Genomic DNA, 27,072 nt, shown 5'->3' with positions numbered 1-27,072 from the left:
GACAAATGTATAGGCCATGGCTATTTTATCATTATAATGCCTCACTAGTCATGAGTATTTAAAGACAGACACTTCAATAATTATCTTTAAAAATACACTATCTATAAAATGGCTTTTTATGCAACTTTATTCAATATTAAAACTATAAATTTTTAATATTCTAACTTTTTTTGTGCAATAAACTAATTCTATTGGTAAGTGACCGGATAAGAAGATTCATCAGTTTATTTGCATACTGAAATATACACAGGATCAACTTTCTCACTGAAAAAAGAAAAATATTTTAAATAATTTTAACATAATGGCTTATTTATAAAAGTAGAATGAAAATTTCTCACATAATAATTAACTAGTAACTTTGCTATAACTGCTTAGGCTTTGCTTATAAGCAACTCAGGCTATTTTTTATCAACAATGAATTGTCACAATATTCCTAATTAGTGAAGGCTAAGGCTAATGCTGCCACTATAACACTATAGAGAGGTAGTAATAATGTGATGTTATTTGCATATGCAGCTCATATTATAGTACTTCATTGAAAGAAATGTGTAGAAAATTCACAAATATATGTATAAAAGAAATGGTACAATAATAAAATAAATTGCAGGAGTTAAAATCTTTGATTTTTACTTTTTTTTAATGAAAGGTCTGGAGACCTACGGTTGCATGGAGTTTAGTCTTAAGACCTCAGCTGTAAGGCCTAGCCAGTCCTTGGCAAATTCCTAGCCCTGCTGAGAGTGTTTCCTTGCTTGCAAAATGTACTACTACTACTACTACTAAAATTACTATCATCATTATCATTATTACGTGGTTGATATATATAATATATTGTTATTATTATATGATTGTTGATAGGATCAAATAAAAATACAGATGGGAAAGGACTTTGTAAATCATCGAGTGCTACACATTTATATGCTCTTTTCTGCTTTTCCTCCGAACTACTTATTTTTTACAAGGGAAAGTAAATTCTCACGTTACTATAGGAATCAGATTTGATGTTTAAAGTAAACTCAAAGCAACCTCTCTGGGCAGTGGTAGAATACTTCAGATGTTGCATTATAATTGAATATGTAAAGAACTGATCTTCAGTGGGTAAGCTTATTCCTTCATACAACCCTCCCCGCCCCCCCCCCCCAAAAAAATACTTGAAGCATTTGTAATTTTGTAGACAACTCATTTTCAAGGGGATGTGGTAATTGGGGGAGACTACCTACACTGAGCAACAGTAGATGTTAGAATTGTTTTGTAAATTTAACGTTATAATATCAAACTCTATAACAGTTCTGGATATTGATTATAGGAACTAGTTGTGCTAATCTGATTGTATAGTTATAGGAAGAGATGTTTGGAAATTATAAAATGTCTTTATTCTACACTTTGTGTTTTATAAAACCTCAAGCAAAATAACTCAATAAAGGTTTGTCTGTTCTTCAGGAATAATCTGAAAATTCAAGTTTACTTGTGATTTATTTGAAGAGGATTCAGAAATGGACTATTTTGTGACAAGAACTGTTTCTTTTTACTTACCTGCATGACTTGAAAGGTGCTCTTCCTTCACATAGGGAGCTGTTACATGTTTCAGTTAGAGCTCAGAGAGAAGACGACATGCATGACCAAATTATTCCAAATTTGTATAGTTATATAGTCACTGGTTTGTGAGAGGCTATAATTCTCTTTAGGACTGTAGAGTAAATCCAGTTAGCTTATTTTTAACCCCTATCGTTCCTTATTTTCTAATTCTCATAGTTAAAAAAAAAATTTAAAGTAGGCAACATGAGTAAATTCTAAATTTGAACTCAGTGGGATGATTCTACCAGTTAATTCAATGGATTTAATATGAAAGAAATAGAGCTTGTTTGCATCATGATTCTTTTGTTACCCTATGATAAAGCACCTTTATCATAGAGTAGAAAAAGTTCAAAGGCATTCAAAGGCATAATCTCCAATGGTGTATGTAATAAAGTATTCTGTACTTGTCCTGAAAACAGGCAATGGTAGATTTAGTTCAATCTTAAAGATAAATTAAAAAATTGTATGGACTTCGAAAATTTTTCACTTGCCTACAAAATTTTCACTAATTCCACCTCTACTTGTCAATTTCATCCTGCTCCGCTCATATTTATTTTCTATCAGCTTCTCATCTATTCAATCTAAAAAAAAAATTTTTTTTCCTATAGCCAAATACATTCCTAAGCCAAAAAATCTTAGTTTTATTCATAATTTCATATGATTAGAAGTGACTGCCATGATGTAATTATTTTAAATTATCCCTTAAATTAAAAAAAAGTAGGTATCCTGAACCAAATCGCAGGTTTACTTTTTTCCCCAAGGCTTTATATTTTTAATTATAATTCTTTTGTATATTATATATTAGATTCCCCTCCTCCATTACAAAAATTCAAATGATAATCTAAATAAAGATAATAGAAAAGAATACTTAATATGTTTGATGGGCTCTTGCCTTTTAGCATCATGCTGGCACATGCTAATTTTCAAGCCAAAAGTATCCCAGCCTATTAGACAGACTTGGCAATTTCTTTCTTTCTTTCTTTTTTTTTTTGTGGTACACGGGCCTCTCACTGTTGTGGCCTCTCCCGTTGCGGAGCACAGGCTCCGGACGCGCAGGTTCAGTGGCCATGGCTCATGGGCCCAGCCGCTCCGCGGCATGTGGGATCTTCCCGGACCGGGGCACGAACCCGTGTCCCCTGCATCGGCAGGCAGACTCTCAACCACTTGCGCCACCAGGAAAGCCCAGACTTGGCAATTTCTACAGCTTAAATAGAGTTTAGATCATTATTCAGACCCAACATTTAAAAAATACTGACACCATGAATTTATAAGTACACATTAACAATACCCTCTTTTTATTGAAAACAGTGTGCATTATTTGTAGTGAGAGAAAAATCATGCCTTGATTAATGTAATTTTAATAAACCAAACTCTTATTAAGGCAAATTATACATTTGATTCTTGGTATCTATACTTAATATTCTTTAAAACTAACAAAGATTACATGCATGCATTGAAGGAAGACTATACACTCTTATGTATGTGCTTCTCTCATTGGTTAAGAAATAAACTCTACATTGAAAAATGTATGTATTTGAAGTTTTGACCTAACACAGTGGATTAAGGTTTAGGCAATATTTACTCTGCTGTATTTTGATTCAGAAAGGGCCATATGTGAAGATATGATCCTGACCAACTTTACTATGTTTCTATAATGGTCTTTCAGCAAAAATATTTATATTAAATACAGTGAGATATAAAATAGTTACAAAATAAGCTGCAACTTTATAGCTACCCATTGGTAAAAGTCTGTAGTTAATACATTTGGATAAATAACTCAAGTCAGCAGCAAAGTGGTTAAACATTTGTGATTTGATTTTATCTCAACTTGGAATGTGGTTGGAGTGTCCTACTTCTAACAACTGTTTGCTAAGTTAAGGCTTTAGTGTTTACACAGTGTTGAATGAAGCAGCCTGGTCACCAGATGTGATTGCTTCCCCAGACTGTCGTTTTTTTCTCAGTCAGATCACTGTCCTCATGGTCCCTGTTCCAACCTTCTTCCTCAGGACGTCCACCAGCCTTTCCAACCTAAGTTGGGGGCAGGGGGGCAGGAGAGAAAAAAATGATTATAAAACATGCAATTATTGTCAGGAATGTTTTGGCTGAAAAAGGACAGTATTTGCCTGTGACCAAGCATTCTTGGTAGTCATGTTAAGAAACAAAGCATTACTGTAAGTGAGAGACATGGGTGCAGGCTGCCAAGTATTTGAGGTTAAAAAAACAGCAAAAACACAAACTTTAATCCAGATCTTCAGATTATGTCAGCATTAGATGCTACATGAAAAATCTAAGATACTAATTTTAATACATTTACCTACTTGCATTACGGTTATGAATGAAATCATTACTATGCAATGACAAGATGGCATATTAAACATAGAGCAGTTTCAAACTGATTTTCACCAAGAGTACATATTTCAATACATAAATACTATCAGCCTTAGATCTGTTACCTAGCTAAATAAGTAACATATTGGTATATTGTACAACTGTTATGCATTAAATTTCTTCTGTTTAAAGCCAGGTATTAGGTGGCTAAGTTGGAAAAACTTGATATCTCAATGGTATGAATATAACTTAAATGTATAAAAATGATTTGATGCTAATAAAACCAGACTTTCTGTACTACATTTTAAAAGTTTCTATTCCTGAGTAATATAAATAGGCTAGCAATGACTATATATGCTTCTGAGTCAAAGATAAGTGATTTTTCAGTTGATTAAAAACTCACCAATTATACTGAAAATAGAGTCAAAAATTCAGAAGTCATTCTGTAGGTTCTTAGACTACTCTATGGGAGGGAAATCACATTCATTGAATGAGTGACAGTTTTGCTTGACAAAAGATGATGGAATCAGATCATTAATTGATTTTTTCCCCTTATTTTCTTTCCCGCAAGCATAAAACCTCAACAAAAAATCTTGCTTGGTGTTACACACACAGAAATCTTCTTTATAAGTGAAAATCACACCCAGCAGTTTTCATATACACAAAGCTCCCTCCTCAAAGACTGGTGAGTGACACAGTCTAGTCTGTTCTAGCTTACCTCATTTATATGGACCCATGCATGAGGGTCCTTTGCAAATAAACACAGCATAGAGCTAGACACTAAAGGAATGAGGGTGTTCTTAGCATCATACAGACTGGTTTAGATGGACTAATTGGATGCATGCAGCACTGAAAACAGCTCAAGTTTATTGGATGATTCTGCATATATCAAGACTTCTGTTAATAGAAAACAGGAATATGAAACAAACAATTCAGTGCATAAAAGTATATTTGCTTTGAGAAATATAGTAATGATCTTAGAGTAAAAATGCAAATCTTGCTTAAATTTATTACTACAAATTTCTCAAACGTAAATTTTACACAAGTAATATACAACCATTAAACCATGTTTAAGCTAGTGATGCAAATACTTGAACTAGAAGATTTACTGGACAATTCACTGTATTCACAGATAAGTCTGTATTAGTTGGACTTTCCCTATTGATAAAAACTAGTGCTATTTTATACACTCTGAATATTATGATTCATAGGATTACATAGATCCTTTAAGACAAAGTTTCACTACGTTGAATTGTGGAGGAGGGGGAAGAAAAATGTCACTATGAAATTTTAACTGTACTGTAAAATATGATAATAACTTGAATTAACTCTTAACAAATGACTCCCAGGAGAAACCTTGATATGCCACTAATAGAATTTCTCAGGATGTATCGTAAAAAGTTAGAAAATATTACTTTCAAGATGGTTAAATATATCCCTCCCCCACAATATCATTTGCATTACTATTAAAAAAACTTCCTCGTAATGTAAAAGTAAGCTCTACTCTGCACAGTTATTATCACTATGAATTCTGAATCAACAGAATGCCAAATTACTGAGATGAACCTGTTTTGTGCTTCTTTTGCCTTCTCCTTTACAGATGGACTCATTTTACTTTAGTTTCTTTTTCACACAGTAGGATATCTTTCCATTTAGAACTCTTAATACATCTTGCTAAGGTAAGAGGTTTGGAGGAAATACTTAAATATCACATTTTGCAATGTATTTACTATATTTCAACAATTACTAGAACAACCACATTCTCAGTTTATTCAGGTTGAATGATTTATGAAAATTTGATCTCAGAAATGAGAAAAATGTCAATTACTTAGTTTTGTAAAAGCTTACTGACTTTGGAAACACAATGAAGCACCTATTCTTTCCTGTAAGGAATGGACTACACCTGCCAAACATGGACTGTGCTGACAGGAAGGTAGGTGCGTCTGTCTGTTGAACCATCTTGCAGGATCTGCCTGCAGGCTATTCTTTACTGTCCAAATCAATAATATTCTTTAAAAATTACATACTTTAATAAAATAGGGCCCAATTGCTTTACATGTTGCTCAGCAATAGCTTCCCACAAACTTCATGAATAGGAAAAGGGTTAGATCTAAGATTAGAATTTCTCTATTTTAAATGACGAACTGAAGCACAGACAAGGAAACCCTCATACAACGTCCTAAGATAAGACAGTAAGAAATATGGCCTGGTTTCCCTGTTCTTACTGCAAAGCTACTTCCACTAGAGTTTTGGCTACTAGAAAGCTACAGATTTCAGATTATAGGTTAATGTATTATTTGTCTTAATAGCTTCATTAAACTGTTTGCTCAAGTTACTACTTAAGTCAAATTGGGTATTTTTTTTAACACCTCTATTACAGTATAATTGCTTTAAAATAGTGTGTTACTTTCTGCTTTAGAACAAAGTGAATGAGCTATACATAAACATATATCCCCATATCTCCTCCCTGTTACATCTCCCTCCCACCCTCCCTTTCCCATCCCTCTAGGTGGTCACAAAGCACCGAACTGATCTCCCTGTGCTATGTGGCTGCTACCCACTAGCTATCTATTTTACATTTGGTAGTGTATATTTGTCCATGCCACTCTCTCACTTTGTCCCAGCTTACCCTTCCCCCTCCCCGTGTCCTCAAGTCCACTCTCTACATCTGTCTTTATTCCTGTCCTGCCCCTATGTTCTTCAGAACCATTTTTTTCCTTTAGATTCCATATATATGTGTTAGCATACGGTATTTGTTTTTCTCTTTCTAACTTACTTCACTCTGTATGACAGACTCTAGGTCCATCCACCTCACTACAAATAACTCAATTTCATTTCCTTTTATGGCTGAGTAATATTCCATTGTATATATGCGCCACATCTTCTTTATCCATTCATCTGTTGATGGACACTTAGGTTGCTTCCATGTCTTGGCTACTGTAAATAGAGCTGCAATGAACATTGTTGTACATGACTCTTTTTGCATTATGGTTTTCTCAGGGTATATGCCCAGTAATGGGATTGCTGGGTCATATGGTAGTTTTTTTTAAATTTTTTAAGGAACCTCCACACTGTTCTCCATAGTGGCTGTATCAATTTACATTCCCACCAACAGTGCAAGAGGGTTCCCTTTTCTCGACATCCTCTCCAGCATTTATTGTTTGTAGATTTTTTGATGATGGCCATTCTGACCTGTGTGAGGTGATACCTCATTGTAGTTTTGATTTGCATTTCTTTAATGATTAGTGATGTTGAGCATCCTTTCATGTGTTTGTTGGTAAACTGTATTTCTTCTTTGGAGAAATGTCTGTTTAGGTCTTCTGTCCATTTTTGGATTGGGTTGTTTGTTTTTTGGATATTGAGCTGCATGAGCTGATTGTAAATTTTGGAGATTAATTCTTTGTCAGTTGCTTCATTTGCAAATATTTTCTCCCATTCTGAGGGTTGTCTTTTCGTCTTGTTTATGTTTCCCTTTGCTGTGCAAAAGCTTTTAAGTTTCATTAGGTCCCATTTGTTTATTTTTGTTTTTATTTCCATTTCTCTAGGAGGTGGGTCAAAAAGGATCTTACGGTGATTTATGTCATAGAGTGTTCTGCCTATGTTTTCCTCTAAGAGTTTTATAGTGTCTGGCCTTGCATTTAGGTCTTTAATCCATTTTGAGTTTATTTTTGTGTATGGTATTAGGGAGTGTTCTAATTTTATTATTTTACATGTAGATGTCCACTTTTCCCAGCACACTTATTGAAGAGGCTGTCTTTTCTCCTCTGTATATTCTTGCCTCTTTTATCAAAGATAAGGTGTCCTTATGTGTGTGGGTTTATCTCTGGGCTTTCTATCCTGTTCCATTGATCTATATTTCTGTTTTTGTGCCAGTGCCATACTGTCTTGATTACTGTAGCTTTGTAGTATAGTCTGAAGTCTGGGAGCCTGATTGCTCCAGCTCCATTTTTCTTTCTCAAGATTGCTTTGGCTCTTCGGGGTCTTTTGTGTTTCCATAGAAATTGTGAAATTTTTTTGTTCTAGTTCTGTGAAAAATGCCATTGGTAGTTTGATAGGGATTGCATTGAATCTGTAGATTGCTTTGGGTACTAGAGTCATTTTCACAATGTTGATTCTTCCAATCCAAGAACATTGTATATCTCTCCATTTGTTTGTGTCATCTTTAATTCCTTTCATCAGGTTATAGTTTTCTGCATACAGGTCTTTTATCTCCTTAGGTAAGTTTATTCCTAGGTATTTTATTCTTTTTGTTGCAGTGGTAAATGGGAGTGTTTCCTTCATTTCTCTTTCAGATTTTTCATCATTAGTGTATAGGAATGCAAGAGATTTTTGTGTGTTAATTTTGTATCCTGCTACTTTACCAAATTCATTAATTAGCTCTAGTCGTTTTCTGGTAGCATCTTTAGGATTCTCCATGAAGAGTATCGTGTCATCTGCAAAGTGACAGTTTTACTTCTTCTTTTCTGATTTGGATTCCTTTTACTTGTTTTTCTTCTCTGATTGCTGTGGTTAAAACTTCCAAAACTATGTTGAATAATAGCGGTGAGAGTGGACCACCCTGTCTTGTTCCTGATGTTAGAGGAAATGGTTTCAGTTTTTCAACATTGAGAATGATGTTGGCTGTGGGTTTGTCATATATGGCCTTTATTATGTTGAGGTAAGTTCCCTGTATGCTTACTTTCTGAAGGGTTTTTGTCATAAATGGGTGTGGAATTTTGTTGAAAGGTTTTTCTGCATCTATTGAGAAGATCATATGGTTTTTCTCCTTCAATTTGTTAAGATGCTTTATCACACTGACTGATTTGCATATACTGAAGAATCCTTGCGTTACTGGGATAAACCCCACTTGATCATGGTGTATGACCCTTTTAATGTGCTGCTGGATTCTGTTTGGTAGTATTTTGTTGAGGATTTTTGCATCTAGGTTCATCATTGATATTGGCCTGAAGTTTTCTTTCTTTGTGACATCTTTGTCTGGTTTTGGTATCAGGGTGATGGTGGCCTCGTAGAATGAATTTGGGAGTGTTCCACCCTCTGCTATATTTTGGAAGAGTTTGAGAAGGATAGGTGTTAGCTCTTCTCTAAAAGTTTGATAGAATTCGCCTGTGAAGCCATCTAGTCCTGGGCTTTTGTGTGTTGCAATATTTTTAATCACAGTCTCAATTTCAGTTCTTGTGATTGGTCTGTTTAAATTTTCTATTTCTTCCTGGTTCAGCCTTGGAAGGTTGTGTTTTTCTAAGAATTTGTCCATTTCTTCCAGGTTGTCCATTTTATTGGCATATAGCTGCTTGCGGTAATCTCTCATGATCCTCTGTATTTCTGCAGTGTCAGTTGTTACTTCTCCTTTTTCATTTCTAATTCTATGGATTTGAGTTTTCTCCCTTTTTGTTCTTGTTGAGTCTGCCTAATGGTTTATCAATTTTGTTTATCTTCTCAAAGAACCAGTTTTAGTTTTATTGATCTTTGCTATTGTTTCCTTCATTTCTTTTCATTTATTTCTGATCTGATTTTTATGATTTCCTTCCTTCTGCTAACTTTGGGTTTTTTTGTTCTTCTTTCTCTAATTGCTTTAGGTGTAAAGTTAGGTTGTTTATTTGAGATGTTTCTTGTTTCTTGAGGTAGGATTGTATTGCTATAAACTTTCCTTTTAGAACTGCTTTTGCTGCATCCCATAGGTTTTGGGTTGTCGTGTTGTCATTGTCATTGTTTCTAGGTATTTTTTTTAATTTCTTCTTGGATTTCTTCAGTGATCTCCTGGTTACTTAGTAGTGTATTGTTTAGCCTCCATGTGTTTGTAGTTTTTACAGATTTTTTCCTGTAATTGAGATCTAGTCTCATAGCGTTGTGGTTGGAAAAGATACTTGATACAATTTCAATTTTCTTAAATTTACCAATGCTTGATTTGTGACCCAAGATATGATCTATCCTGGAGAATGTTTCATGAGCACTTGACAAGTGTATTCTGCTGTTTTTGGATAGAATGTCCTATAAATATCAATTAAGTCCATCTTGTTTAATGTATCATTTAAAGTTTGCATTTCTTATTTATTTTCATTTTGGATGATCTGTCCATTGGTGAAAGTGGGGTGTTAAAGTCCCCTACTATGATTGTGCTACTGTCGATTTTTCTTTTATGGCTGTTACCATTTGCCTTACATATTGAGGTGCTCCTATGTTGGGTGCATAAATATTTACAATTGTTATATCTTCTTCTTGGATTGATCCCTTGATCAATATGTGGTGTCCTTCTCTGTCTCTTGTAATAGTCTTTATTTTAAAGTCTATTTTTTCTGATATAAGAATTGCTACTCCAGGTTTCTTTTGATTTCCATTTGCATGGAACATCATTTTCCTTCCCCTCACTTTCAGTCTGTATGTGTCCCTATGTCTGAAGTGGGTCTCTTGTAGACAGCATATATATGGGTCTTGTTTTTGTATCCATTCAGCCAGTCTATGTCTTTTGTTTGGAGCATTTAATCCATTTACATTTAAGGTAGTTATTGATATGTATGTTCCTATTCCCATTTTCATAATTTTTTTCAGTGTATTAGTGTAGGTCTTTTCCTTCTCTTGTGTTTCCTGCCTACAGAAGTTCCTTTAGCATTTGTTGTAAAGCTGGTTTGGTGGTGCTGAATTCTCTTAGCTTTTGCTTGTCTGTGAAGGTTTTGATTTCTCTGTCCAATCTGAATGAGATCCTTGCTGGGTAGAAAAATCTTGGTTGTAGGTTTTTCCCTTTCTTCACTTTAAATATGTCCTGCCACTCCCTTCTGGCTTGCAGAGTTTCTTCTGAAAGATCAACTGTTAAGCTTATGGGGATTCCCTTGTATGTTATTTGTTGATCTTCTCTTGTTGCTTTTAATATTTTTTCTTTGCATTTAATTTTTGATAGCTTGATTAATATGTGTCTTGGCATGTTTCTGCTTGGATTTATCCTGTATGGGACTGTCTGCACTTCCTGGACTTAACTATTTCCTTTCCCATATTAGGGAAGTTTTCAACTATAATCTTTTCAAATATTTTCTCAGTCCTTTTCTTTTTTTCTTCTTCTTCTGGGACCCCTATAATTCAAATGTTGGTGCATTTAATGTTTTCTCAGAGGTTTCTCAGACTGTCCTCAATTCTTTTCATTCTTTTTTTCTGTATTCTGCTCTGTAGTAGTTATATCCAATATTTTATCTTCCAGGTCACTTATCTGTTCCTCTGCCTCAGTTATTCTGCTACTGATTCCTTCTAGAGAATATTTAATTTCATTTATTGTGTTGTTCATCATTGTTTATTTGCTCTTTAGTTCTTCTAGGTCCTTGTTAAACATTTCTTGTATTTTCTTCATTCTATTTCCAAGATTTTGGATCATCTTTACTACCATTACTCTGAATTCTTTTTCAGGTAGATTGCCTATTTCCTCTTCATTTGTTTTGTCTGGTGGGTTTTTACCTTGCTCCTTCATCTGCTGTGTGTTTCTCTGTCTTCTGATTTTGCTTAGCTTACTGTGTTTGGGGTCTCCTTTTTGCAGGCTGCAGGTTTGTAGTTCCCTGTGTTTTTGGTGTCTGCCCCCAGTGGCTAAGGTTGGTTCAGTGGGTTGTGTAGGATTCCTGGTGAAGGGGACTGGTGCCTGTGTTCTGGTGGATGAGGCTGGATCTTGTATTTCTGGTGGGCAGGACCATGTCTGGTGGTGTGTTTTGGGGTGTCTGTGATCTTATTATGATTTTAGGCAGCCTCTCTGCTAATGGGTGGGGTTGTGTTCCTGTCTTGCTAGTTGTTTGGTCTAGGTTGTCCAGCACTGTAGCTTGCTGGTAGTTGAGTGGAGGTGGGTCTTAGTGTTGAGATGGAGATCTCTGGGACAGCTTTTGCCGTTTGATATTATGTGGAGCCGGGAGGTCTCTGGTGGACCAATGTCCTCAACTTGGCTCTCCCATATCAGAGGCACAGGCCTGACACCCGGCCGGAGCACCAAGACCCTGTCAGCCACACAGCTTAGAAGAAAGGGGAGAAAAAAAGAAAGAAGGAAAGAAACAAATAAAATAAAAGTTATTAAAATAAAAAAATTATTAAAAATTTAAAAAAGTGAAAAGCAATAAAAAAAAGAAAGAAAGAAGAGAGCAACTAAACCAAGAAACAAATCCACCAATAATAACAAGTGCCAAAAAACTATACCAAAAAAACCCCACAAAAAATCCGAAAACCTACAGACAGAACCCTAGGACAAACGGTAAAAGCAAAATATATAGACAAAATCACACAAAGTCCACCACGTCAATTTTGGGATGATTCGTTGTCTATTCAGGTATTCCAGAGATGCAGGGTACATCAACTTGACTGTGGAGATTTAATCTGCTGCTCCTGAGGCTGCTGGGAGAAATTTCCCCTTCTCTGTTCACACAGCTCCTGGGGTTCGGCTTTGGATTTGGCCCCGTCTCTGCGTGTAGGTCACCTGAGGGCATCTGTTCTTAGCTCAGACAGGACGGGGTTAGAGGAACAGCTGATTCGGGGGCTCTGGCTCACTGAGGCCGGGGGGAAGGAGGGGTGCAGAATGCGGGGTGAGCCTGTGGCGGCAGAGGCCTGAGTGACGTTGCACCAGCCTGAGGTGCACCGTGCGTTCTCCCAGGGAAGTTGTCCCTGGATCACGGGACCCTGGCAGTGGCGGGCTGCAGTCTCCCGGGAGGGGAGGTGTGGATAGAGACCTGTGCTTGCACACAGGCTTCTTGTTGGCTGCAGCAGCTGCCTTAGTGTCTCATGCCCGTCTCTGGGGTGCTGATAGCTGCGGCTCCTGCCTCTCAAGCTTGTTTAGGCAGTGCTCTGAATCCACTCTCCTCACGCACCCTGAAACAATTGTCTCTTGCCTCTTAGGCAGTTCCAGACTTTTTCCCGGACTCCCTCCCGGCTAGCTGTGGCATAGTAGCCCCCTTCAGGCCGCGTTCACGATGCCAACCCAAATTGGGTAAGTATTTACTGGTGTATTTCATCTGCTAGTTTAGTAACACATTATAAGAAAGTAAATTGATGACACTGTACATAAGTAGGAAATAATAGTTACAGTCTATTATTTTCTATAACATAAATTTTTTTGTAAACTTAAAAAATACATTTGCAGCTACACTTTAGAAAGAAATCCTAATTTTTTCCGTTAACATCACTTTTATACTTTCTTTGTGACTATGTAAGATGTATGTACTACAATGAAATACATAGTTTTCCATCAAGTAGATGAACCATAAGTTATTTACCAATTTTCTGAATTGGTTTAATTTTTCAATCTTAATGAATATTGTGATACATTTTAAAAGGCAAGTAATATGTAACGAATACTGACTATGTGCCAGGAACTATAAGAAGTAATTTATGCACATATTTAATTTTCATTACAACTCCATGGAGTAGATGTCATCATCAGATGACAAACCAAAGCATATAGAAGGTAATTTGATCAGAACCATACTGCTATTAAGTTTTGGAGTTGGAATACATCACAAGGTGTAATTACCACAACCCTGATCTCTCTGATGTGCTACATTGCTTCCAAAAGTACTGTGACTTTTGAGGTTTATTTTTGATTTTTTTATGGGGTTGGACTACTCTTATTGACTAGATAATATTTTTTGCAAAGTGAGAGAAAGAAGTGAAGACAGTGAAAAAGTGAAAAATTCCTTATCCTCAATTGAAAAATCTCTCTAGAGATTCCATTTTTGAGAGCAATTTTTTTATCTGTCAATGGAGAGGAGAATTCTTGTTGGCTGGACAATTTCCTCCATAGAAAAAAACATTCCATTTCTACTATTTAGGCAACGAGATTGCCTGATCAAACATATTTGGCTTCTGAATTTCGTTTTTCTAGGAGAAAGAACCAGGGAAATCCAAGAGACATGGATAAAAATCATCCTTCCAGTAGAGGAGACAGAAAAGCCACGAGAAATGCTGTCCTTTGGATTGGCCATTAGTATCAAAGATCTTGCCCTCTTTTAATCATGGCAGCAGGGCACGAAAAAGATTTAAATATAGTTTATTCTTTTACTATTATGGCTGTTCTTCCTCTGCTGGTCTCTTAGATGTTGTTTTACCTCCTTTTCATAACACTTTTCATACTTTCCTCAAAAGTTGTTATTTGTTCCCTTGATTCCACTTAAATGCTTATGGCTCCCAAATACAGACCATTAACCTAAAACTCTCCTCTGAGTTTCAGACTCAAATATCCAACTGCCTTCAAGATATCTCTTGTTATTCCACAGGATATGATAATGAGCATATCTAAAACAAAGCTTATTTTGCCTTCCATGCATATTTCAGTATTTCTTATTTTGATTAATGTTGCCATTCATTAACTACCCAACCTTTAAGTTGAAAAAATTTAGAAAACCTTGGTCCATTGATTTTTTTTTCTCTCACTGCAGCTTGGACCTGTGAAAACTTTGTGATGAAACCACTAATGTAGACAGTGGGAAGCAATAAAAGGGTTTTAACTCATCTAGTAACATCATTTGCCTTTTAGAAGGATCACACTGGCAAGAATGTAGAGATGGGATGGATGCAAATTGGCCTATAGGTATGGAATCCAGATAGCTTCTAGTGAGCACAAAAATGTGAATGTACTTAAGGTCACAACACTGCATACTTTAAAAAGTTTATGATATAGATTTAAGTTCAATCAATAAGGATTTGTTCAGTAATTCTTATAAATGAGGTACTGTTCTAGGCATTGATTATTCAAAGACTAGAACATGATTCTTGGTCATAAGGAGCAGTACGGTGGGGAAGCAGATCTTTATATGGTAACTGCAATAAGTTACTGGTAAATGCTGTACTAAAAGGATAAGCATGGGTACTATACAGAACCTAGCTTGGGCAGGGAAAAAGAACAAGGGCCTGTAAAGGCTTTCTGATGATACCTGAGTTAAGTTTTGAAGGATAAGAAGGAAACAGTCACCTCAAGAAGGGTGGGAACACAGACGGTGCAGGATGGGCATTTCAGATAAAGGAAATAATATATATACAGGCACTGAGGTATGAAAAGCATGATGTGTGTCAAGTCCTACCAGTTGTATGGTTTCTCAGGATCATGAAGTAGGGGGTGGAGGATGATGGGAAATGAAGCTGGAGAGGTTGGTCATGACTAGGTCTTGCTCTAGGTTGTAACTGAAGGCATGGGAGTAGATGGAAATGCCTAGAGAGGGACATAGGAAAGGAGAAGGGAGGTGAGAAGAGGATAGAACCAAGATGAAAACAAATAAAGAGACTGACAAAAGAATCTGAGAAAACAGGGAAGCAAAAGGTAAATCAAGAGTAGGTGCTGTTGGGCTTCCATGGTGGCACAGTGGTTGGGAGTCCGCCTGCCGATGCAGGGGACACGGGTTCGTGCCCCGGTCCGGGAAGATCTCACATGCCGTGGAGCGGCTGGGCCCGTGAGCCATGGCCGCTGAGCCTGCGCGTCCGGAGCCTGTGTTCCGCAACGGGAGAGGCCACAACAGTGAGAGGCCCGTGTACCACAAAAAAAAAAAAAAAAAAAAAAAAAAAAAAAAGTAGGTACTGTCACAGAATTCAGAGTAGAGAATTTCAAGAAAGGAGTGATCAACAGGGTTAAATACTTAAAACAAGATCAAGGTGAAAAATGACCATAAGATTTGACAATTAGGAAATGACAACCTTTTCCGTGCAGCTTTAATGGCACAACAGAAGTGGGATGAAGCCTGAATGGAATGTGAAAAAGTGAAGACTAAGTATCAGCTTGGTTAGAAAGTATAAAAGCTTGGATATAAAGTAAAGAGGATTATAGTTACAGGGGAATATATGGCTGAGGAAGTTTTTAAAGAAATGGATGGCATGTGAATATGTTTATGGACTATGGAAGAGAAGATTGTAGGAAGAAGCTAAAGTAAAAGGGAAGAAGATGATACTGTTTTTTTTTTTTTTTGTGGTATATGCGGGCCCGTCACCGCCGCGGCCCCTCCCGTTGCGGAGCACAGGCTCCGGACGCGCAGGCTCAGCGGTCATCGCTCACGGGCCCAGCCGCTCCGCGGCACGTGGGATCCTCCTGGACCGGAGCACGAACCCGCGCCCCCCGCATCAGCAGGCAGACCCCCAACCACCACGCCACCAGGAAACCCCAGATGATACCTTTTAAAGCAGGGTCTCAGAGGATGGAATCATACACAGAACTTGCAGCAATATCATGCAAAATATGACTGGACAACTTTTCCTTGGTGATTAAAGGGAAAGAGGTGGGAGGAATACAGCTGTGGATAACTTTGTAGGTGTGGAGGAATTTAACTGACAGAACTCACCATTGGTAGATTCAATTTTCCCCAAGGAGTTAAGAGGCAGAGTTCTCCGCTGAAAGCACAGGGTAAAGAAAAAGGCTTGGAGGAGAATGGTAAAGGTTTAATGCGACAAGAAAGGGAGGTGATCTGGGACATGTAAAAGGAATGTTAGTGGGATTGATGGGCCATTGACATTGAAGTTTCTTAGCATGAACACAGAAGTTGGGGTAGAGAGGAAGACACTGAATCAGGTGCCTGAAACTCACATTAAAGGAATGGCACTGATCAGGAAGGAGATCAGTAGATATCACTGAAGAGGAGACAGAGAGAGAGAGTGATAGTAAAGCTGGGTGGTACAAACCTCAAAGAAGGGAGGATTTTTACGTGGATGCAGAAGGTATGAAAGTAGCAAAGGGGAACCAGAGAACTCTCCTTCCTAGTATATAGGGTATGGGGAAAAGACCAGGGTCCAGTGGGCTGCTAGGAAAGAAATGCCCTTGGTAAATTCAAGTTTCAGGTAGAATGTATGTGTGAAATATTCAGTGCAGAAGGTGTGGAAAGATGCAAGGTAGTAACAATGGAAAGAAGGTTCCAGAGGCAAAATGGAAAGAGTCGAGATCAGAGGATTATAGAGAAGGAAGAAAAGATGGGGAAGGGGACTTCCCTTGTGGTCCAGTAGTAAAGAATCCGCCTTATAATGCAGGGGACATGGGTTCGATCCCCAGTCAAGGAACTAAGATCCCACATGCGACGGGGCAACTAAGCCCGCATGCCACAACTACTGAGCTGTGCGCCTCAAATAGAGTCAGCGTGCCACAAACTACAGAGCCCATGCACTCTGGAACCTGTGCACCACAACTACAGAGCCCACGCACCATGGAGCCTGCACACCACAACTAGAGAGGAGCCCGTACGCCGCAATGAAAGATCCTGCATGCCTCAACGAAGATCCCACGTGCCGCAACTAAGACCCAACGCAGCCAAAAAAAAAAAAAAAAAAAAAAAAAAAATCTCAAAAAAGAAAGAAAGAAAAGATGGGGAAGGAGGAAGCACATAGCTGCAAGAAAGAGGATAAATAATCGATATAGTGTACCCACTCTTCCATGCATAAACTATAACCAATGAAATAAAAAGTTCCTTTTCAGTTTTAGGCACACTATGTAACTGAAAGATACAGACTAAGATACACACAGATGCATAAAAAATGTACATATATACACATATTTATAAATATGTAAAGACACGACCACATAAATATGAACATATATGTGCACAAAAGTACGGGTAAGAAGTAAGGGAATATCAATAGAAGACAGAATAAAATGGAGAAGAAGAAGAAGAAAGATTATTCACATTTGAAAGAGAATAGAGAAAGAATTTGTAAGTGAAAAGGTGAATGTAGAAGCAGATGGGAGAGTGGGTTGAAAAGTCATGGTGAAGAAAGTGGAAACAATAATTGGTAGAAAGTGGTTAGAATGGTGAATTGAATAATAACGTGGTCAACATTTTTCTTATATTAACAGGAAATCGGCCTCCTTGGATCTTCTACTTACTGCCTAGACCTAGCCTTTAAATCATTACCTTATTTGATTCCCTGTATGAGGTGCTGTCAAAATGTTAAGAGAATTGTCATGTCCTTACTGTGTTATTTTTTTCAAGGTTAATACTTCCAGCTGTCAATGGTTTTTCACATTAAAGTTAACAGACTGCTCACCATACTGATTATTCTTCGTGCAGGTTCTCCAGCATGTCTAGTGTTTTAAAAAATATTAAGCCTGATCTAATAATAATCCAGTCTAATCATTAGAAAGGAAAGTGGGACTGATATCTCTCTTGATCTGGACTTTTACTTCTATTTTGATGCCGCCATGTTTCACTACTGGCTTACACTGAGCTTTGGTGCAAATGAATCTACCCACTGGCCTGCTTTGCCTACCAAGCCAAGCCAAGTCTCTCCTATTTTGGACATATACAATTAATATTTCTGTATCAGTTATTTATTGCTGTGTAATAAACCACCCAAACCTTGGTGGCTTAAAACAACAGCTATTTTATTTAATCATGTTAATTTGGGCTTGGTGCAGCTGCGCAGTTCTGCTGGCCTTGCCTTGAAGCACTCATGCAACTGCAGGCAACGGGAGCTGGGTGTTCATATGCCTGACAGTTGGTGTTGACTTCTGGCTAGGACTCTCTCTTCTTATGGATCTCATTCCCAAGTAGACTAGCCCAGACTTATTTACATGGTGAGCATGAGTTAGCAAGAGGGGAACACAAGCAATACTCTTGAGGCCTTGTTCAGAAGTTGTACAACATCACTTGGTTTATTTTATTGGTGAAAGGGAGTCACAGGCCACCCCAGATTCAAAGGGTGGGGGAACAGATTCTACCATTTGACAGGAACAGCCACAAAAAAATTGTGGCTATATTGATCCTAAATGTTATGTAACTGAAAAAAAAAAGGCTACCAAGTATACCTACATTTTACTATAAAACAAAGCTTTAACCCAAATCTGTGAATCTCTGATGGAGGAATTTCAGGTATCAATTGATGAGTGTAAAAAAAGGTACATTTTGGAATTTGCATTATCTCTTAAACAACTAGGATGTGACTATCATCTCTGTCAATATGTAAGACTGTCCCTATTTGTTGTCAACTGGGTGCTTTTTGCTGGATCTACATTTATTTTGAAAAAAGAAAGAAAAACAAAAAATTTGGTACATGCAATCAATATTTAGTTTTAAAGCATTGTTACTAAACATTTATTAATTAGTTTGTTGATTTCTACCATAATTTTCAATTTAATCAAACCTAATTCAATCCTTTCCCCAAAATCTTTTTGCTATATAAAACATATTTTGTTATTAGAATAAAAAATACAAGGAAATCATATAACAGCATATCATTCAGATATGTTATTATATCAAGTACTATCATTCATTCATTCAGAAATATTTCTTGAGTATTTATTTTGTGAATGGCACCTTTTAAACAGTTGTGTTCTAAAATGTTTTTAATGTGTCTACTGTAGATGTATGTTACATGAAGTCTTTTTATAAATACAAAATCCTCTGTAAAGATGTGCCATGAAAGGAATTTTCAGCTATAGCAAGTTATGATATAGTGAGCTCAGGTTATACCTTTTGCAAATAGTCCTAAGGTTTTATATATTGTGGACAAGAGGGTGTATTCACAGGAAGATAATGAGAAAGGGGGAATAAGTTGTCCTCACACATCACAATTTTGGGTCATTTAATTTACTATACTTTGTTTAGCTTCACTTTTAGATTTATATTAACACTAAGAAATTGCTTCCCACCTTGAAATTAAGCAATAAACTTGGATTTATCTTTGAGATTAAATAGAATATAGAAAAAACTTAATACATGTATATTCAACTGTGGTTAGATTAGATATATGACATTCCTTATTCAATGTCACTAATATCTAAGGCAGACAGGGCAATGAAAAGTTACCTATATTTTAAACATAGACTAACATTTGCTATCTTCTAAGTAACCTTGAAAAATTAGTCTCACCAATCAATCATAGTATCAATTAGTATCAATTTAGATGACTAGTAAACATAAAAGTTAGAAATAGAACAATCAAAACATGTGAAACTTGGCATTCTTTACTTTTATTTCACCCTGCTTAAAAATTAGAACATGGAGAAGAATTAAAGCTGTATTTCCTTCTTTATAGGACCTCTAAAGTAATTCCACTTCAAGTTTTGGATTTTAATTTAATAACTTTGGTATAATTTTATCCAGGGCTTAATTAAGACTTTGTTAGTAAACTAGATGTCCAGATAGTCCACTGGATTCCAATTGTCTATGGCAGTACTAGTGCAGTGGGTGATACTATTAGGAAAGTACTTACAGAAGATAATGGAGTTATTTTGCTTAAGCCCCTAACTTAACATCATAAAGTGACTGAGATAATACGATGAATTAAGATCAAGTGACAATTTTATTGGGCTCTTTAACTTTGTCTATCAGAGGGTATTTAAGCCATTTGTAAGATTCCCCAGAAAACTCAACACCAGTAACAAGCTCCTGAAGCTCCGTGAGGGCAGGGACAATATACATTTTGTTCATAACTGTATTCTTGTAACTAGCAGAATAGGCTCTCAAAAATCAATAGGATATTGTTCATTTGTTTGTGAATAAATATTACACACACATGCACATGTCAAGGGTCTCTGCAGAAGGCACATTAAATGATAAAACAGTTATTTGAAAAGAATAGATTTCTCCCACTTTAAATGCAGGGAGTTTGGGGGCTTGGTGGGAAAGATGTTAAATGAAATTTCATTCTTAGTGAGAACTAAGTCAAGGTTATCCTTTTTGTATCAGGAGGAATTTTGTCAATGTGATAACAATAAATTACTAATTCTGAAAACCAGCATCTTCAGCCCTTCTTGTTGCTTTTGTATCTTATCAGGAGAAAAAAATGAAGCATACAAAGGAATAAAATTGCCATGGATGCACCTTCTATGCATCTTCTATGTGAGAAGCCTCAGAGTCAAAAACAAGCAGGCACGTGGCAATGTAGGAAAAACAAACTGAAAATAAGGTAAACCACTTTTAACTATTCCATTAAAAACTCTTGATTTCTAAGAATTGAAACAGTGGTATGTTAGTGGTATTTTTTAAAAAGGACACAGATTTGGGAAAGTTCCATTTTCCTTTTTTTTAAAAAAAATATTTATTTATTTGGCTGCACGGGGTCTTAGTTGCAGCTCACAGGATCCTTGTTGTGGCATGTGGGATCTAGTTGCGGCATGCACATCTTTAGTTGTGGCTTGTGGGATCTAGTTCCCTCACTAGGGATCGAACCCGGGCCCCCTGCATTGGGAGTGTGGAGTCTTAGCCACTGGACCACCAGGGAAGTCCCAAGTTCTCTTTTTCTTATTCTGGTTTTTGTGTTTTGCCCCTGCTCTGCAGCTCCTAGGATAGTCGTATGAACTACAATTTGCATAAATTGTATCTTAAGGCACATAGAAGACCTTTATTTCTTTTAGACTGAAAGACTATTGATTATATCACTCTTCTATTTAAAATATCACAGTTTCACTATTTTTAGAGTGTATTTTGTTAACAATTAAGGGTGATAAGTCATTTTCTTCTTAAATATTGTTTCAGGAACTGTTCAATTACATTCTCCTAAAAGTTCCTTTTTCCGATGAAGAAACTGATCCATGGTTTCAAGATAAGCATAGAGTAAACAAAAGTTGGAAGTTTAATCTCATTCATGATATCATTAGATGGCTAGGCAGTCACTGCTTCTTTCTGTCAGTTTAAAATTGTATGTTATTGATCTTAGATACTTTATATATCGTCAAATTTTTAATACGAACAAGAGAAATTAATCATTCTAAAATATCAAAATTTAGCTAAGTAATATAACTATGAAAAGGCATATTTCTCTGAAAAGTTTATGATGCATACTGGTCATAAAACATACATTATTTAATTAGAATTGCCATCAGAACATATTAAAGGAAAATGTTTATAAAGATCTATACTATATATGTAAAAGAATGAAAGAGGTTTATATTTTCCTCTATCTCAAAAGAGCATCTATTCCAAACATACACACATTCTTTGGGTAATTTATTGATACAGAATTCTGGATGCCTTCAAAGAGAGCATTTCTGACTGTTTCATTTCCTCCTGATTTCTTATTTTTATATGCCCTTGTAAATGTAATTTCCATTCTTTAATATCAATTCACTTCACAGTTAATACTTTTCAAGCACCACAGAAGACTTGAAATTAAGTCACATGTATCTTTCTTTAAGTGTTAGTATTAAGGATGAAATGGGCTTTATTCTCGGTATCTAGATTATTCACTGGTGGTAAGTGAGTGACGTAGGGACATTAACTTTTTTGAGCTGACAGGACAGTAGTAAATTGCAACAGGGACTGAGCTACAGAGATCTGAAATGTGAATTGTACTTATGTTCAAATTTACTTACAGTGAGTAACTTATTCACTGAGACGGATTTTTTACATGATTTCCTTTAGACTTACAGTATTTGTAGTGTTAACAATACATATAGGTTTTTATATTCTAGAAACTACCTTAAATTTGCCACAAGTAATAATACATAAGGCCTCATATATTTATAATGATTATGATTTACAGAGTATTAGAGGGAAATTTGTAAGGCCAATAAAACCTATTCTCTTAATTGGTAGAGCTATTTCCATCTGGATGTGAAGAGCTGAGCCTCAAACCTGCCTTCTGATAAAATTGATAAAATCCTAAAGGTTTTTCTCATATTCTATAAGGCATCATACATGAAAATTATAATTTGTTATTTTTCCTTAGACTAGGTGTGGGTAATACAGTAGTGTTTACATCTTCTGGTATGTGTTTTGTTACCTAAATTTGGTAGAACTCCTTCTTTTGAGTAAATAATCTAGGTGGTATTAATGAATAATTGCTATAAATCTTTGCTAGTAGGCTGTCATCATGTGTCTTTTTAAACAAAAGAATTATAAAAATTTTATAATTTAAAAATTTTAAAAATTTAATTTTATAATTATTAAAATAATTATAAAAATATATGCAGCAGAAAGCAGCATACATCTGGACTTTTAAATATTCACCCACCAGCCTCGTTCAGACAATTCTTCCCAATGCTATCGCCTCAGGAACTGATCTGCTGCTTGCCCACTAGAGGAGTTACATATTGCCTTTTGAAGAATGACACCTCAAACCACAGCCTTGACATTTGGCCTATCTTTGAATGGCTTCAGATACAGCTCTTAAGAACAATCTTTATCATCCAGAATAACTTTGGACATTCTTTTAGCACTGAACTCCACAGAAAGAGTTTAATTATGTGGAAAAAAGGGTTATATAATCTAAACTGCTATCATTCTGAAGACATTCTCATGGGTATTTCTATTATTTCCAGAGAAGAATCCTTAGAAGCCCTTCCCTTCTTCTGCTCTTCAGTTTCTGGAAGCCAATTTTGATGAGTTTTATATCTGCCATCTGAGAGTACTGTTCTCAAACTCAACTTAATATTTTTTCTCATAAGTTTATAAGTTAGAGTTACACAAAAAGAAAATGAAATTAGTTCTTAGCACTGAACTAAAGACATTCTATTAATGGCACTGTGTTGTTCCTATCTCTTAGGCAGAAAATCTTAAAATACCGACTACTTCTTTACCCTTCACATCTCTTTAGTCACCAAATTATATTGTTTTTCTCTATAGTGTTTCTGCTATGAATTCCTTCCTCCCATTCTCACTGCTACCAGCCTATACCAGCATACCAGTTCTCTATATTATTAGACTATATTACTGATTTCTTCTTAGCTGGTATTCTTATCTCTAACACCAACCTGCTTCAATTAATCTTCCACAATACTAAGTGGGACTGATGTTCCTAAAATGCTATTTCCATCATGTAACCTTTGCTACTTTCAAAACTCTACAATGGCTTCTTATTTCCTATCACATGAAATCTAAATGCCTTTGCATACTTTTGAAGGCTCTCAGTAATTCAGCCAGCCTCGCCTACCTTATGTCATCCCACAGGAACCTCTGCTCCTGCCAGGCTGACCTCTGTACAGTCTCCTCTCATATATTATACTCACACCTGTACCTCTGCTTCATTTATGCTCTTTCTCTCCTCTCTTATCCTTTCTTCTTTCCTCTGTGCTTATTTGTATCCCATCCACTCTACAGGGCCAAGGTCAGTTTCCTTGAGGCCTTCCTTTTCTCTGTATTACCTGCACTGAACAATTAACAAGCTATTCAGTACCATTCTGTTAAATAATTAAAAAGGGCAATACATATATAAATATGTTACCAGCACTACATACAGATGCAAGATGGCAGACACTCTAACAATCCCACTTCTAGCAATCTGTGCCCTCTCTATACATTTAGCTACAAGTATGTTCACTGTAGCAGTATTTGGAAACAACTAAATACCAATTATCTAAATGTCTTGTGAGCAAGAGCTGTATAGCATACTTTTCACTTATTCCACCAATTTGAGTGCTACATACGTAAAACAATTTTTTGGTGAGGTGTCTTTCTCTGTACCTTGTAATAACAGTAACATAGATGAAAATAAAATCCAAATTCATTGATTCCTCCCCATTACTGGTCCATATTTCTCACTAAAATCCCATATCTTTCCAAGAGATAAAATATTTTAAATTCCATATAGTAGTCAGACTAACAAGAAACACATGAAACTTTTTGCATTAATGCCTACAATGAAATGGCTAGGAGAAAAGGTATTGCCAGCTGTAAAGGAACAAGTTGCAAGAATTAATCATACTCATAATCGTTACCTTTTTGCCAAAAAGTTTCCACAGGCAGCGTGCTTCTAATGCTATGTACATACACTCAACAACTTAAATCATTCATATGAACCTGTCAAAAGTGCTGGTCCACTATTCTGACATGCTTACTGAGAACAAAGGATAACTTACAGTCGTCAAAGCAAAGCAAGCTATTAACTCCTGTCTAAACTTTCCCTCTCAATCTGAACTACTGTATGATGGCTCTTTGATGGGAATCACACTCCGCCTTTTTCAGCTTCACATCATTCTGCTCGTAATATTACATGCCAGTGTCTTTGAAGGCTGCAAAAGAGCCATATTAACAAAGCATAGACATTTTGAATAAAAATATTCTCAGTCCTTGTACCATAAGAAGTACATCTAAAATTCTAGCTATCACTATATATCCTTATATAGTGATATAACTTTTTAACAATTTTGGTCATTATTTTAATAGAAAGTATTTATGATAATGTGTTCTATAATTACAGGGCAAGATGAAGTATTATCTATCTACTATTAAAAAACCCAGCACCATATTTCTCCTTTCCATATGGCTGAAGAGACTTAAATCTGCTGTTCATCATGGCATCTCTACAAATGGCCTAACTGTACTCCTAATTAACAGAAACCTTTTCTAACAATTCTAAATACTTTTTAACTCAACAATTCCACTTCTAGGAATTTGTGTCCCCTGCAGTAATTGCAGATATGTGCAAATATTTAGATGCAAGAATGTTCATTGCAACAGTACTTTAAAACAACTAGTAACAATAAATGAATTAGTTAAATAATGGTATATCATACAATAGATTTAAAGCCGTTTATTTAGTAAAACATTATGTATAATGATATAGAAAGTTATTCATAACATATCAAGTGAATCACGTTATAAAACTGTATGTACTATATGAAAACATTTTTTTAAATGTCAAGTTGCTTAGCAATATTTTAAAAATTTTCTGAAGTTAGTGTATATTGCTTTAGTAATTTGCATATATATATATAGTGGTTAAAAAGCATTTAAAAAATGTTTTGCCTATCAAAACAATATTATTTAATATTTCTCTTGATAAAGATGAACACATGTACTTAACTACTAAAGTGAACAAGAGGTCATTTAAAAGAAAAAAAATGCAACCTCTTTCTATTCCCATTCTCACTTATTTTTTGTTGAACTCTCCACAGGTTTGGGGATCCAATAAGGCTGACAGAGAGCATAAGGCTTAAAAGTTACCCGTGGCTATAAAGTATTTTTATTCAGTGTGTATATTTTGCAGGTTTAAAAATTTTACTTCTTGCTAGCTAGAAATTTCCCAGAAAAATAAATGAAGGGGTCATAAGGTACACAAAGATGGAAGGACTATTTATTTCACTGGTTTTTTAACATCATAAATCAAGGCCGTACGATTTTCCAGTTAAGTTTTTACAATATTTAAAAACATTATTTGAACTGAAAGAGACTTCTTATATAGTGAAGGCTACCTCAGGTACTTTCCTTTAATCTCCCACACCCAAATGAGGCCAATCCAGCTACTAAGAGCTCAAACCTCTCATTGTGTTTTGATCCTGTTTGTTTTATCCTTGCAGGATATTTGCTTTGGAAGAGGAGATTTATAGCTGAAGAACTATGACTAAATAGCTTATTTGCTAAGATAAACCAACCTGCATTAGTATTAAGGTAAAAAAAACTATTACCTACTGGACTACTGATAAAAACAACCCTTTCTTTAAAAGAAAAAAGGTACACAAAAATCAAGTTTATAAATAGTTCTAATGCTTTTTCTAGACAGATAATCATGAGTAACAATAAAAAAAACCCTCAACTAAGCAACTTAACAAATAAACCTGACACTGTAACAGAAAAAGTCTCTGTTGAAAAAAAAAAAGTTTTAAACAAAAAAAATGTTCACTGTACATATAATAAAAAGCTAATTTATTTACTATCCAAAGAATTCTTTCAAATCAACAAAAATTGATTAACAGTCCAATACAAAAATGGGAAAAGGTCATGAACAGGCAGTTCACATAAAAAGAAAAATATACTGCAATAAATATTAAAAATAGCTTAACTTTATTCATAATTAAGGGAATATATATTAAAATGAGATATAATTTTTCATCTTTCAGATTGGAAGGTTAAAAACTCTGATAATACTAAATAGTGGTGAAGCTTAGGGAATAAGCATTCTCGCAGATTATTGTTGGTTGATACAACTTTTTTTTTTTTTTGATACAACTTTTTAACAGAACAATTTGGCAATACTTAGAATTAAAGACACATACGTTTTTTAACCTTAAATTTTTCATTTCTAGAAATTTATCCTATAGATCTAGTGAAAGGACTACACAAAAATATGCTTAAGGAAGGCTGTTCACTTGTAGCATAGTTTGTAATAGCAAATTTAAAAAACCCAAATAAACAAACCCAAATCCTTCTCTCACAGAACTTGCACTCTAGTCTACAAAAGATATATGTATACAGTAATATGTTTTAAGATTCAAAGTATTATTTCACAATGTTTTGTATTGGCTGGGAATTAGCAATTAATGCTTGTATTTCTGAAAATCTGTAAGGAAGCTGATAATATTTTAGAGACTGAAATTTC

At 35.6% G+C, this 27,072-nt stretch overlaps 1 protein-coding gene across 4 annotated transcripts in view; it reads right to left on the bottom strand.

Moving 5' to 3' along the window:
* Positions 1-2,536: 2,536 nt before the first annotated feature.
* The window catches only part of MIPOL1 (mirror-image polydactyly 1), a 305,514-nt gene continuing 280,978 nt past the window's right edge, over positions 2,537-27,072 (bottom strand). For all 4 annotated transcript variants that reach the window (XM_049705939.1, XM_033428397.2, XM_049705940.1 and 1 more), the window contains one exon: positions 2,537-3,600. In XM_049705939.1, the coding sequence (XP_049561896.1) occupies positions 3,534-3,600 (67 nt within the window). In that variant the 3' untranslated portion in view covers positions 2,537-3,533. The remainder of the gene's footprint in view (positions 3,601-27,072) is intronic.

This window comes from Orcinus orca, chromosome 2, assembly GCF_937001465.1.
Source record: "Orcinus orca chromosome 2, mOrcOrc1.1, whole genome shotgun sequence".
Taxonomy (NCBI): Eukaryota; Metazoa; Chordata; class Mammalia; order Artiodactyla; family Delphinidae; genus Orcinus; species Orcinus orca.
This window is presented reverse-complemented; position numbering and strand designations above follow the sequence as displayed.